Source organism: Astatotilapia calliptera, chromosome 12 (assembly GCF_900246225.1).
Source record: "Astatotilapia calliptera chromosome 12, fAstCal1.2, whole genome shotgun sequence".
In the NCBI taxonomy this organism is placed as follows: domain Eukaryota; kingdom Metazoa; phylum Chordata; class Actinopteri; order Cichliformes; family Cichlidae; genus Astatotilapia; species Astatotilapia calliptera.
In genome coordinates this window covers 32,777,031-32,791,469 of record NC_039313.1, presented here as the reverse complement: position 1 = coordinate 32,791,469, position 14,439 = coordinate 32,777,031, and the positions used below count along the sequence as shown (strand labels likewise).

General features: G+C 40.7%; 1 protein-coding gene and 1 non-coding gene across 2 annotated transcripts in view; one reads left to right on the top strand and one right to left on the bottom strand.

Moving 5' to 3' along the window:
* Window positions 1-301: 301 nt before the first annotated feature.
* Window positions 302-14,439, bottom strand: part of LOC113033880 (stromelysin-3-like) — a 34,595-nt gene continuing 20,457 nt past the window's right edge. Inside the window, exons 3-8 of the mRNA XM_026188044.1 lie at window positions 11,646-11,789; window positions 9,230-9,363; window positions 7,237-7,532; window positions 4,673-4,877; window positions 3,712-3,969; window positions 302-3,110 (exon numbers count right to left, since the gene is read on the bottom strand). Coding sequence (XP_026043829.1) covers window positions 2,986-3,110; window positions 3,712-3,969; window positions 4,673-4,877; window positions 7,237-7,532; window positions 9,230-9,363; window positions 11,646-11,789 — 1,162 coding nt within the window. The 3' untranslated portion in view covers window positions 302-2,985. The remainder of the gene's footprint in view (window positions 3,111-3,711; window positions 3,970-4,672; window positions 4,878-7,236; window positions 7,533-9,229; window positions 9,364-11,645; window positions 11,790-14,439) is intronic.
* On the top strand, window positions 11,116-11,187 carry trnac-gca (transfer RNA cysteine (anticodon GCA)). The gene has a single exon. It is a non-coding gene; the product is annotated as a tRNA-Cys (tRNA).

Sequence of the window (14,439 nt, the reverse complement as noted above, 5' to 3'; positions counted from 1 at the left end):
CCCTGCCAGCATAATTTCTAATGTTTGTTGTACTTTTGGTCGGTCTTTCCCAGATGGAGTTTCACTGGAGTGATGTAAGATCCCTGACTTGCAGAGAAGGCTGCTTCAAACAAACTCCAGCAATATTATTTAAAATCCTTGTGAGGAGTTTTTAAGGCTTGCATAAGCACAAAAATGTCAGGCTGAGTTACGGGTTAAAACTGTAATTACTTTTACAGAAATATATCTTATAGAATGTGAGTTTCTGTTTTAAAGTGTCTGAATCAGTTTCTGAGCTTGAATCTCCCCAGAGCCAGACGGATAAAAAGGTTATGAATTTATTTCAGTAACTTAGAAAAAACAGAAAACAATACGCAGGTCATACATTTCAATGAACAGGGTAAAGGCTACAAAAGATTAAAAACAATATTAAAGACATGTATATACAGGAACATTTTCCTAAGCTGTTTGTGTATAAATATGTTTGAAAGCAGAGTTCACGGGTTGCAGAAATGATTCAAACAACAATGAGAGCTGTTAAAACTCGCCAGTGTCCTGCACTGAGCCTTCAAGCGCTGCATCAGGAGGCAGCAAAGGAAATGATGGCGCAATGGTTCTCAACCTGGGGGGCGCTGACCTACAGAGGAGTCGCAACCAGAGTTTTTCATGTCCTTAAATTGCTTTTACTTTCCGGCATTGATGGAAAGAATTTTCTTTACAGTTTTATGTTAAATATTGTAAATTTTGACCTCAGGCTGATCCTCGAACACTTTTGTTTATTTAATATTTCAGACTGTACCAACATAGTATTTGAAAATGACTCTGGTGCAGACGAAACCAAATGTAACTTTCTTATTGCTGCAACAAAATTTTCAGCTCAAATTTAGTTTTAAATCCTATTTTTTTTAAAAATGTTTTATTTACCAGGTTGATCTCCACAGCCGCTGCTATTCCCAAACCTCTTACTAATGAAACAGAAAAGAGCACCATGTGACAGATGGTGACGCAATGACTTCAAAGATGGCACAAAGAGTGACCACGGTCTCTGAGGTGGTTGACAGTGTTGCACTCTAGATGGCGCCCTGAAGCTTTTCCTGCAACAGGTGCCTGCACGCTGAGAAAGTGAGAACTTTACACCATCATGCTGGAAGAGTGACATCAAAACGTGATGTACAGCAATGGCATTCGCTTTTCTTCTGCCTTTTTAAAGACCCTGCACTGTATAAAACATAAAATATTTACTAATGCCAGGAAGAAAAGTATCTGAAAAACTCTTGTTCAAATATAAAAAGTAAAGGCAAAACCTCCTCGTCTCAAACAGCAGGGGAGCGGACACTGATGAAACGTTGCTGGTGTTACATGTTCTGACCCAGAGGAGAGGCTGGGTTTCTTATATTTATTCAGTGACTCACACCTGAGTTAGCTTAAGACCTCTGAGCAAACTTTAAAGAAGAACATACACGTTATTTATGGCAACTATTACTGGCTGAAAGTGACCAACTAACTGTCACATCATGGCTACCTTTGGTTGTGGCTAGCTTCACCTCTAGCAAGGCTGACATGAAAAAAGCTGTAGGAGGTGTATCGGTATGTGGATTCTATCTGTCAAAGCAACTCGAGTGGTTACAGTGTTAATTTTTGATTCTTCATTCTTTGGCTTTTTGTTTCATTCACTTTTGTGTATCTAATTTTATCAAAACTTTCTATTGGTGTAAGGAAAAGAATTGAAATAGGAGCTTGAAACATTAGAAACTTCGAATGCTATAATCTTGGAAGTTTCTGGTTTTCGTACGGATAAAAATTTAAATTAGATAAAGTGCAAAGGAAACGTGGCATAAATCATCATGACTCAGGTGTCTGAAAACATCAGTTCTGAAAGGACTCACTGAATAATGCATGAATAATATTATGGTAATGCTATCTGCACTATATTTTTGGTATCTAACAGCAATGAATGTTTGGCACAAATGTTCTTTGGTCCAGCAGTGATGGTGAATCTGGCCAGATGTTGCCCAAACCAAATCTGTGTCCTATCTGAGACACATCTGGCCCACACTACATTTGCCATAACTGCCAAATGTCTCTCACATCTGGGTGTGTTTTGATCGTAGGCTGTATATAAGAGATGCACATAAAGCTACATCAAATATAATTTTAACCTAATGAGTTCATGGCCTCGTTTGCCAAATTAAAGCCATACAGAATACAACACGGGGTATAAATGATACCTTTCCCTGCAGTCATAAAGGACGATCAATGTTCACGCTTGTGAGATTGTGTAACATTGCGTTCTTTTGAGAAATGCTCAGCTCGAGGCTTCAGAATGGGACTATCTGGTGGGCTGTCCATCTTTTTATAGATTTGGTGATTTTGAATTATGGTTAATGGGACTCAGGTTGGCAGGAAAATCAACTACATGTGCAATCATGTCTGTAAGAAAGGGAAGCATAGCTGAAATTGTTGCTCGCTGACATTCCTGCTGAGTGGCTCCTGGGTTTCATCGTTCAAACAAAACTCTGATCGCCACCTACAGCAGCTCATGTACAAAGTTTGATGTCGCTCTTCAGACCCTCATAGGGTTAGCAGAAGTCCGTCCATGATGAAAACACACAACTGCTGGAATGGAAAACACAGACTAAGGAGGACAGTCTGCGGACCAAAATCTCACTTTTCGGCTCAGAGAAAGGAGGTGAGAAGTGTGCAGTTCACAGCACACATCGTTAGACAAGGGCCCAGAACTCAGCCTTACTGTGACAAAAATGTGCAAAATAAATATGAGTATAGCTGCACAGGAGGTGCCAAGTCTGAGGGAATACAACTTGGTTTTCCTGAGAAGAAGGTGTACTTGATCTGTGTATCAATAAATGAAAGATAAACAGATTCAAAGGAGACGCTTTCGTCTCCTTTGAATCTTTCTCCAAAGATAAAAATGTCTTTGCTCCAAAAAAACCAAACAGACAAAAAAAGAGACTACTCCATTGCAAAAAAACAAAAAGATCCTCAGATTCAGAATCGCCCGTTTCTGCAGCCGAAGAAATCCACGCCGACGTAGCGAGGGTAGCCCTCCAAAGAGTTCATGTTAACAGGGTCAAATTTCCAGTACTGCCGTCCTCGGATGAAGTGAGCGTAGCCTGAAACACAGAGAGCACAAACAAAACATTTTTTATCAGCGCCACTGCGAATGTACCCGCGTTGGCCCAACAGCTGCTCGCTCTTGGCCAGATGTCAGATAAGCAAGTGAAAACCTGAAGCAGCAGAACAAGGAAAACAAGCAGCGTGCAGAGCAAAACATCCACAGGAACACATGCAGCAGCTTTTATGATAACTGGGTCATTCATAAATGACATGTTGAAGATAAAATTATCCTTGTTGTGTTGTGTGTACAGTTACACTTACAGCCTCTCTTACTCTCTCCATGCATTTGTGTTTTTAGTTTGATTTGCTTGAAATCAAAAGGAATCGTTATAAACTGATAGCGCTCGTGTAAAACATGAAACCCGACTGCGGCGTGATTCTGAATCAGATTATCTTAATGCTGAAAATCATTGTTTGTTGCAAAGCTGAAAAGCTGTTAAAACCACTGCTGAGTTATTTTTAAAACTTACAAAGCTTGTAAAGTATTTTAAACTGTTTATTATCATATTTATAGCATGGTAACGTTCCTGCGTCTTAATTCAACAATCACATGTAGCGCTCCAAATGTCATTTTATTTCAGAGACACGCGCACGTACCGTAGATGTCTCGGAAAGCGGCGTCCACGACGCTGGGGATGCCGATCCAGTCCTGCATGCTGCGCGGGGCAGACTCGACTCGGTTGTCCTGGGGGCTGAACCTCCAGTAGCTGCCTGACTTGAAGAAGTAGGTGTTGTAGTTGGGGTCCTGGCCCCAGCGCAGTGCTGCCTGGATCCCAGACTCGTACAGGCCCAAATTCCTGATGGACTCCGGCCCCCTGATCCGCCTCTCAGCATCAAACACCCAGTAGTTTGCACCTGCACAGACGGTGGGCTCCAATTAATATTATTTTTATATAATAAGATGACTTGTAATTAATGTACGTTCATTTTTTTGGTATAATGTATTTTCTAGCTACAAAAACGAATCGGTTAAGTATGACGTGAATTCTGAACGCTGTATGCTGAGCCATGTGTCAAGTTGACTAAGACGCTTCGCCATCTTGTGGTCCAGTGTGGTATTACATGAGAGTACTGCCTGGCCTTATTTCAACCTCATTTGAGATTTCTTAAACGCATCTTGATGGTGACTTCAGACCTGTTGTTTCTTCCACTGATAGGTTAAGTTAACTTTAGTAGACATTAAATGTTTTTAAAAAAAGGATGTCAGAAGACTTTTTGACTGGCCCGTCCATAAAGCAGACGCTGATCAAGCAGCTGACGTTTGTCAAGATAAGAGCAACAGTTATTTTATTTAGCTATACGTAGCTATACGTATAATTACGTATAATTATAAAAACAGCTTTTACAGTGTTTCTGGGAGTCTATGGTGGTTTGGTACACTCGACTGCAGCAACATCACAGACCCATGTTAATTAACATTTTTACATCTATTTAAACATGCCCATACATGGGCAGAATGCTTTACTTCTGTGTTTCTGTACAATTATCGCTCCCCTGAACTGCGCTTACATAAAACCATAAACCACTTAAGAGCAGCTCAAATGTCTTTACTGCTCACCTTGAAAGAACCAAATATTCCCTGACTTGTCTTCAAAGGCGGCATCGATGTTGTTGGGAATCCCCCGCCAGTGACGGGACGCCAGTGCCGGGTAACCGCTTTCCAGATGCCCGTCCCTGATCCTCCAAACGTAGCCCGACTTAAAGAAGAACAGCTCTCCTCGGATCATAGATACGGCATCAAACTCTGTCCTGCAGGCATCGGGCTGGAAAAAAGACAGATCGAATGTTCATTTCCACATGCAATCATCTGCTTACATGTAAGGTTTGAGAGATTTATGCTGCACGTAATGAAGTGTTAAAGAGCCGTTTTATTGTCTGAAAAGACAAGTAAAGTGGGTCTTTGTGCTTCGTAAGGCTGAAGACTACTTTTATTCCCACAAACGATCACAGGGAATTTCAGGGATTTTCAGTATAAGTGAAAATCCTCTCAGTTACAAATTTTACACAAAGAAGTGATGTGAAGTGGAAACAATTCCCGGTCTTCGCCTGAGAGAAACTCTCACGAGACTAAAAGATTACTTTTGTGTTTGACCCCCATTTATCTTGTATGGTTGATGAAAGAAAACACTCATGTCTAATGTGGTATAGTTTCAAAGACACGCACTGTCAGACTGGCATGCAGCCTTGAAATATATTTTGCAACATAAGCGTCTCCTGACCGCACAAATCGATGCCATTCACAGGATGAGGCTTGTTGAAAAATCCCATAAAACTCAACCGAGCTCCATTGTTTTCCCAAAACAAGCCATATGTCCCATTAAAAACACACATGTAGGTTATCCGCTGGAACTCCCTAATGCAGACTGAGCCCCTAAATATACAGTATGTCTAAAAATAAAAAAGCACAACAATGTGATTGGTTAGTGGTTGATTAGGTGGTCGTGGAACAACAGTAATTATACTGTTGTTGGAGCAATACCAACACAAAGAAATCAGGTATGCTCTTTAAATAGTCAAGAGGTGCCACTGTGTATATACCCCAAATAGTTCATTGGTTGATACACTGATTATTTTGTCCATATAGTGATAATTTATCAGACATCTACAGCTTAGCAAGCTAATACATTTTATTAAGAAGCTAATTAATCAGTGGCAATATGCAAAAGTTTTAACAAAGCATGCATGAACATAAGTCTCAGTTATACACTGTCATGATGTGACGATCGTTTGCTGTTTTGTTTTGTTGTTTGGCAGCTTTCCATCCTTTGTAACTTGATCAGACTCACCTGTGTTCTATTAGTCACTTTCTACTTTATTTTGAAATCTCTATTTGTCTTAAACTATACCTTTGTTCTTCTTGGGCCACACCTGTGTACAATTAGCCAATTGCCCTCCTCAGTATATGAACCTATGTTTCCCTCCCAACTGGCCAAATCATTTCATCGTCTTTGCAGTGCTGCTTGCGTCTGTTCATTCTTCCTCCCATTCATAGTCGTTTTCTTGTGTGTGACCTCTGGATTGTTTCATGCTTTTTGCCTGTAGCTCATTAGCGCTTGCCATGCTGTCAGATTCGACTGGAAACACTGACTCTGAGTTTTAAAACAACAAAAAACACCTTTGACTTTAGTGAAGAGGTGAAGACTGAGAATAGGACAGTTGACTGAAGCTCCTCAACCTGTGTTTAACAGTAAAACTGTGACTCTGCGTCAAAGCCGACCTGGCCCAGTGTTGGGTCCTGACCGGGCCTCCCTCAGCGTAACGAATAATTCAATATGACTCAATTCATTCGTTTTATCCATATAGCACCAAATTACAGCAGCAGTCACCTCAGGGCGCTTTAAAGTCTCTCCTGACACAGAGAAGGTTAAACTCCCTTTAATCACCAATCAGTAACTGATTGATATTTACTGTGCCACATGCATAAATGTGCGTGACTCTCTCACTTTTGGATTCATACGCTATGAAAGTGCAGGCATTTAATAAACAGCTGGAAACAACACGTCAGCTCCAGCTTAAGTCTTATCAAAGCAGGATCAGCTGCGTTTACTGAGGAATCTGATTAATAAGCTCTTACAGTCAGATTGTCAGACATGTAAACCTTGTTTGTTTTTTTGCATTCTCCTATGTTTAAGCTCCGGAAATGCCTTTTTAAGGCTAATCCTTATAAGGTGTAAGGTTTGTTTGGGCAGTGTGAGCATGAATGCAAAAGTGTGTTTCATAAACCAGAAACGTGACTATCAGCAACCCTGATGATCTTGAAAACAATAATATGTTTAGGCTATCATGATCCTGTTTAGGTAAACTTTAACTTGTTTAGGCTAACGTTGTCCTGTTTAGAAAAACCATTATCTTGTTATGGTTCTTGTTTTGGAAACTATTCAACTGTTTATTAAATTGAATGACAACTAATTTGAGTCGTACAGCAGAAATATAGTAGAGTCAAGAAAGATATAGTATATTCAGATATAACATATGCAAATAATGAAATCCTAGCAAAAGTTTTATCCTCTGGGTACCACGAATGCCTGCATAAAGCTTCAGGGTAAAGGTTTACTTCTACACCTCTTGTGTAGATTTAGGTCATTTTCATGACTCTGTGATTGTTGCATCGGTTTCACTTACTCCAGTAGGGAAGATCTCGTTGCTCTCAGTAGTAGTAGTAGTGGTGGTGGTGCTGGTGGTGGTGGTAGCGGTAGTTGTGGTAGTGGTTGTGGTGGCGGTTGTGGTTTGGGGTTCGGGGGCTCGAACTCTCCGAGATCCGTACAGGTGTTGGATGCCCCACTTGTCGTCATTGCTTATTCTGGGTGGAAAGTCGGCGAAGAAGTAGTGTGGGGACATGATGGCTCCCTTCGTACGGGTGTGCTGCAGGCCCAGGACGTGCCCGAACTCATGGGCGGCAACCTGGAGAAGGTCCATGCCTGCAGGGTGGAAGGATGGAGGGGCACACCTGGTTCAAACAAAGTCTGAAGATAGTTTTGTTTGTTTTGACCTGCTTGCACGGTGGGGATTTTGCTACCTAAGCCCATCCAGTGCCAAGGCTCCTGAACGAGTCATAAAAAGTACCTCTCCCTGCTGACTCATATCTACTCTCAGCCACACATTTCACCGACACACAGACGTTATCAGTGCTGCAGCAGTGCACGGTAATAAGGAATTCGATTTGAATCTGCACGCCTGCACGAGTTTCTTTTGGGTACTCTGGACGATTCAGCGACATACTTCTTACTGGCAATATTAAATTAGCTGCAAGGTGTGACAAGCACTCTATGAATGTATGACCTCAAGAAAACATGAATGAAAAAGTGACGTTGTCTCCCCAGCCAAAGCTGGTCACAACAAGACAACAAAAACATCTGTGAGTCTAAAACAATACACAGATGTTGTTGATCATGTTTCCAGTACAAACACATTTATGTCATTTACGTGGCTGTTTTACTGCCTCATTTGTGGTACAGTGAACTTATTTTCTGGACTGTCACAAACATTGGGTTTAAGAAACTGACAGCAACATGGACTATTTTTGTCAGTTTCGTACTTTTCTCATATAAAAGTATGCCTTGCTTTGTTTTGGTCTTAGCGATAACACTATTATCTAAAAAAACTGCAGCATGAAAGTTTAGATATACGTCAGTTCAGCCCATATATTAAAGTAATGTACCTGACAACTATGGAAGCTCCTGGAAACTACTTTATAATTTGATTAAACAAGTAAAAAAATGTCCATCAGTCCAAAAGTCATCCATCCATCCATCCATCCATCCACCCATCCATCCTCAGCTGCTTATCTTATCTTAGCGTCACAGGGAACTTCCTTCCCCTGGGCATGTCATCCAGCTCTTCTGAAAGGAGGCTACACGCTACCTCATGCAGCACGTAGCAGATGCCCTCATTTGCTCATTCCTGCTGCTATCTGCAAACTCATTCCCTCTGTCACAACCCAAAGTGAGGCCAGGAACTTAAATCAACCATAAAGTTACAATTCTACTTTCATGTTCATCTGTCTTTACCGTTAGACCATCTGCATCATTGTAAATGTTGCACAACCCTCTCCATTGATCTCTTCCACTCTTTCTTGCCCTCTTGGGACACTTCTTCCAAAGATCTCTACCCAGAGTACATACCCCATCCTTTTCATGCTGAGAACCACACGGCTTCACACTTTAACCAAATTCCCAATCAAGGTTCTTAACACCTGACTTCAAGCTGCCCAACAGAACCACATCATCTGGATAAAGCAACGACAAAATCCTCTAACCACTGACCCCCTCTGTCCCTTTGCTGTGCCCAATAATTCTGTCAGTAAAAATTATGAACTAAATCATCAGTATGAATTATTGCTAGCAATGAAAACCAAGCTCCTGTTATGGTATACGGGGATCAAAAAACCCATAACAATAGGCTGGATATTACTGAGAGCCACAGATGAATGCCTTCTGCAACTCCACAAAACATGGCAGCTATTTACTGAAACAAATGTTCTGCTGGGAAACAAGTGACAGCGACAGCAGCAGACAATGGAGATATTCAGACAGTAATCACAACTGTAATTCTATTCATTTCACAGTTTTTATGCACAGCTTCCAGCAATAAAAAATAAACTCAGCCATACACTCACCCATGTGGTTTCCGAGTGTCCATGACTCATCAGCGTCAAAATGAATTTCACCTTGTCGGTGTGTTTTAGGGAAGAAAGCGTGAGCAAGAATGCCACCCCGGCCATCAAAGGGAAGGTTGTCTCCATGCCATAAACTGCAGGTTTTTATAAAACAAACACTCCGATGAGCAATAAAGGCACTGAGCAGAAACCTTTTAACAGCTTTACAGACAAAAGATTCTAAACATTCATCTGTCAGCTTCAGCTTTAAGGGAGGATTCAACACTAGCAGAAAGAATAAGCACATTTGGATAAATTAACAATGTACTGCTCGTCTCTTCTTTTGCTTGTTGTCCCTCAGTGTTGTGTGTCCCCCCCACTCCTAGATCCCTGTAGTTCCCTATATCCTTTAATGTGTGCATTCTAGTGGTGCAACGGATCATTATTGATCCGTGATCTGAACAGTTCCCACTCCACGGTTCGGCACGCACGTGATCCGAAGATTCGAAAAATAAAATAAAAATGTGTGTATGGTGCGCGTGGTCAGTCTGTCAAGCGATAGTTATGGCCAGCGCTAGCGGTCCAAGTGGAGGAGCAGAGGAGTTTGCGGCATTTAAGCAGCCCTTTGCTGCCCAATCCGACCGGGCTAAAGCTATTAAAAAAGGTGTTTATGGCTGCAGACATGAGGCCATATTCCGTTGTGCAAAACAAGGGGTTTAAAGATATGATGAACGTGCTTGAGCCACGCTATGACATCCTGTTGCGTGTCCACTTTGGTAACAAGATCGTTCCAAGCATGTATGAGCAGGAAAAGTCTAAAGTTATGGCTGAACTGCCACAGGCATCACTAACAGGGATCACTAAACGATTTGCTGATTATATATATTTGAGGAAAATGAACCGTATGTTTTGGTCTTTGTAGTCATAAATGAACAACAATGGGACATCTTGGATTAATGTGTGACCTCACTCTCCATCACTACTAACGCAAGAAAAAATAAGAGAATATATTTGGGAAGAAAGGTAATCAACCCTCCAGATGTGCTCATAGACCTGAATAATCGAGCACCTGGTGGCCGTAAAGGTTACTGGGGCATTTAATGCTGGTTTTTCCTTTATATTATCATTCATCTGTAGTTGGTTCTATAAGAGTGGATAAAAGCAATTCAAAAGCAAAAACACAACCTGATTCAAAAGAGGAAAAACATAAAAATCGCTCCACTGATAACCAATCAAAGCTTCACAAAAGAATTTACGTAATTCCAAGGATGACACAGATCCCCCACAAAAGTCCAGTTTTATATCTCTGGTATAATCTCCTCGTCTTTTCTTGCTCTGTAATCTCGTGTTTTCATCTTTGTGATTCTGGAAATCCCTCTGTAGCAAAGATCTTTGTCTTTAGTTCAAAATGATCTATGCTGGATCTAACTCACAACTACAACTACAACTCTAAAAATGTAAATGTAATCTCATTTTATTCACAATAGAACTCAGAAAATGTTTAAAGTGAGACAGCATTATCTTATTTTGATTTTGATGGCACCAACGTGTCTCGAAAAGTTGGGACGGCGGCAATAAAAGGTGGCAAAAGTAAGTGCTAAAGCAAGAAAAATGGAGGAACAGTTTACAACTAATTAGGTTAACTGGCAACATTATCGGTCAATATTAGGTATTTACCGATATGTTGAGAAATTGTTTTCATTCATCAACCAATAAATGATAGCACGAGAACATAATTCATGAAATAAACATCTTGTATTAACCTGAACTAGTGTAGAGTGTTTACTGCAATTACAAAGCAAAGGTTTTATCATGGACTTCTATACTATCTTTTTGCATACAGAGGTGACCTGCTGGACTTTACAAAGAAAGCAGATATAAGTCAGTTCTGCAAAGGACTGGCAGGTGGGGGTATAGCTCAGTGGTAGAGCATTTGACTGCAGATCAAGAGGTCTCCGGTTCAAGTCCGGGTGCCCCCTGACTTTGAAGCTAGCACATGTTGGATGCTGTTCCTGTACAATGATTAGTTGGGTCTTTGTGCATTTTGGGGCAGCAAGAAAAAAAACTCTTCTTTACCAAATTACACATTTTCAATTCCTCTGCTTCTCTTTTTTTTTTGCTTTACTCCCTCCCACCAGAGATGCAAGTGGAGGAGGCGAGGAAAAAACACAAGGAGCGGGAATCAAGGCAACAGATATTAAAGAAAAAGGAGACAATGTGTCCTTTGAGTGCCATTTTAAAGCAATGTCTATTAACCATGATTTGTGGCATAACCGCATCATAAACTGTATTATTCTAGCTCAAATGCAGCTGTATTTCTCAGGTGTAACGATGCTCACGTTTTATATTTAGGCCTAATTAACTATAATTCACAACATGGTGTAATTTGACATTTGCTCCTGATCTTTTTAATATTTTTTTCAGCAATTCTTCCCACCTTCTGAAGTCGATGCGAATGTCAGCGTGTCCGTTACGGACCTCGGTAAAGGTGAGCGGAGTGACGTCACTCCAGATCTTTGCTGCATCCCGAAAGACACCTCGAACCCTTTCCTCTCCAAACTGCCAAGGAAATCCATCAGTCCTGCAGGAAATGAATAGAGGTGTTACATACACACATACGCACACACAGGATGTACAGTAGCAAAGTGAGACCACCAGCCTTGCATCCCCCTTTTAATCAGATATCTTCAGTTGTCTCTTTAGTGGGGAGGTGTTCTTCTACCCTCAGGCTTGCTAACAAAACACTGCGGTAAAATCTCCTCCCTTTCCTTTTAGATAAAACCACCCAGTGTGATAACCCACAAAATAAAACCAAAAATCCACAAAATATCACGCTTTACCAAGAAGACTGAAACGTTTCATAAATCATATGGACCAACACTGGCTTTGCATCAAATCTCAATGTTGCTTCTGCGGTAAATGAGATTACTGTGACATATTATGGAAATGCACAGCTGTCTGGGGTTGGTATGAAGCAACAGCCTCTGGCAAGCAAAGCTTTGGACGTCTTCTGAATGCAGCAACATTTCCAACCACACCGACCAAAAAAACTGTAGCATCACCTCCAACTACACACAGTAACTACTGACACGAAACTGACCACTGAAACTAAAGAAACTGCAGCAATTAAACCAACTAGCAAACTACAGAAACGTCTGTCAATAACCTACCCACTGTGATTACACAACTATACACAGTAATTACTCTGACTAACCCAGTCACTGAAACTTTCTTTCGGATGCGTTCTTATATCCCGAGAGGTCACTATAGCAATGTTTGTCCTGGCACAGATTTTACACCGGATGCTCCTCCTGACGCAACCCTCGCAATTATCCATGGGACCGGCCCTGGGAGCTCACTGAGTACCCCATGAGGCTGGTGCTGTGTCTCCTCCCAGGGAGGAGCCAGGAAGCGTTAATGTGTAAGGCAAATGTGCTAACCACTGCACCACTGCAACTACAGCAATTAAACCAACTAGTAAACTACCAGGAAACATCTGCCACTAAACTGCTCATTGCAGCTACAGAAATATCTGCACCTAAATATAGCAACGTCATCACCTTCAACTAAATACATGAACCCTCTTCATGCAAACAGAGCAACATCTGCAACTAAAATACCTGCTGTGACTACTGCAATGCACAACTATAAATGGCAAAAGCAACAGGTAAAGCAACCACTGCGAAAACAGAAACATCTGCAACCACACACTTAAACATCTCCAGCTTAAGTACCCACTGGACTACAGCAACATCTGCAGAGAGGCATAACTGCTGAAAACAAGCAGCAAGCTGGCCTGACTGTCCAATCATCACAGTGCAGAAGTGTTAAACACCTGAATTTGGTTGTTACCATGGGTTTAAAAAGGAGATTACACCCCATTAACTGAAAGTACTCTAAAAGGAGACACAAATGTGTGTCCATGTGTTGCTACACTTTGTACGGTGCTAAGTGGAGAACTTTAACAGGAATGGTACTTGAATTCTGTAAAGTATGATCTAGACTTACATGAGGTTTTTTGAATTACATGAGTAAAGTTTTTTAGAACTCTGTGAATACACAGAGAAGATTGCTCAGAGCTGTCAGGACGTGCTTAGCTTGTATGTAGCGCTCCTGGCTATATAACATTTTTTGGCACAGTGGTACCAGACCGCGCAACCTGACTGTTCATAATGAATAGCTTCACTGTAAAGAGTCCTCTCAAGCCACAAACTATGGTTTTAAACTTCCTATTGTATAAAGACATTAAAATCTAAAATGTTCATTAATGTGACATATGAGTGGATGAAACCAGGCTAACTCTTCCATTGTTTAAGCTAAGCTGTCTTCTTCCACTTCTCTTGTCTACGGTGTGCCACAAGGTTCTGGTTTGGGGCCTTTTGTTGTTTCTGTTGTTTCCACTCCCTCTTTAGTACATTTCAAGCACTTTTATTTCCTATCAGTGCTGTGCAGATGATGCTGAATCTATTAAAAGTTGGATGGCAGATAATTTTATCCAACTTAATGATGAGGAACTCTAGGCCTCCTACCACATTTGAAAAATCTTATATCAGGAACCTTGGTGTAACTTTTATTATTCTTTCTTTTATTTTTCAATACCAAACTGTCATAAAACACATAGGTACATATAGAAGTAATAATCTTTTCCTTTTTTATAACATACAAAAAAAAACATAAATGGGATGAGTACCTGAATACCCCCCACTCCCTCCCAATAATGTAAAAATGAATATGTTATAGAGAAAATGAATTGACCCATAGAAAACAAAACAAAGTAAAAAAAACAAAACAAAAAACAATAGCAGAAAAATTTGTACACTGTCATATGGTGGACTACAGAGAGATTTCTCGTGCTGGTAACTTTTCTAAGTATTTAAGTAAAAAATCTATCCGATGAGCCTCTGATGGAGAATTTTATCTTCTCCAATTGTAAGAGTCCTAAGATATCCTGTAGCCAGACTTTAATAATGGTGGCTGAGATGATTTCCACAACAACAAAATTCTTTTTCTAGCGATGAGAGATCTTAGTGTAACTTTTGACTCAGCCTTCCTTTTGGATGCTCACATTAAGTCTCTGGCTCACTCTGGCTTTCATCAGTTGAGAAATATTGCCAAGCTGAATTCCACTGTGTCACATTCTGAATTGGAGATTCATTTATTCATGCCTTTATTTCATCACGTCTGGGTTTTTGCAATTCATTGTTCACGTCTTAACAAAACCTCCCTGGAAC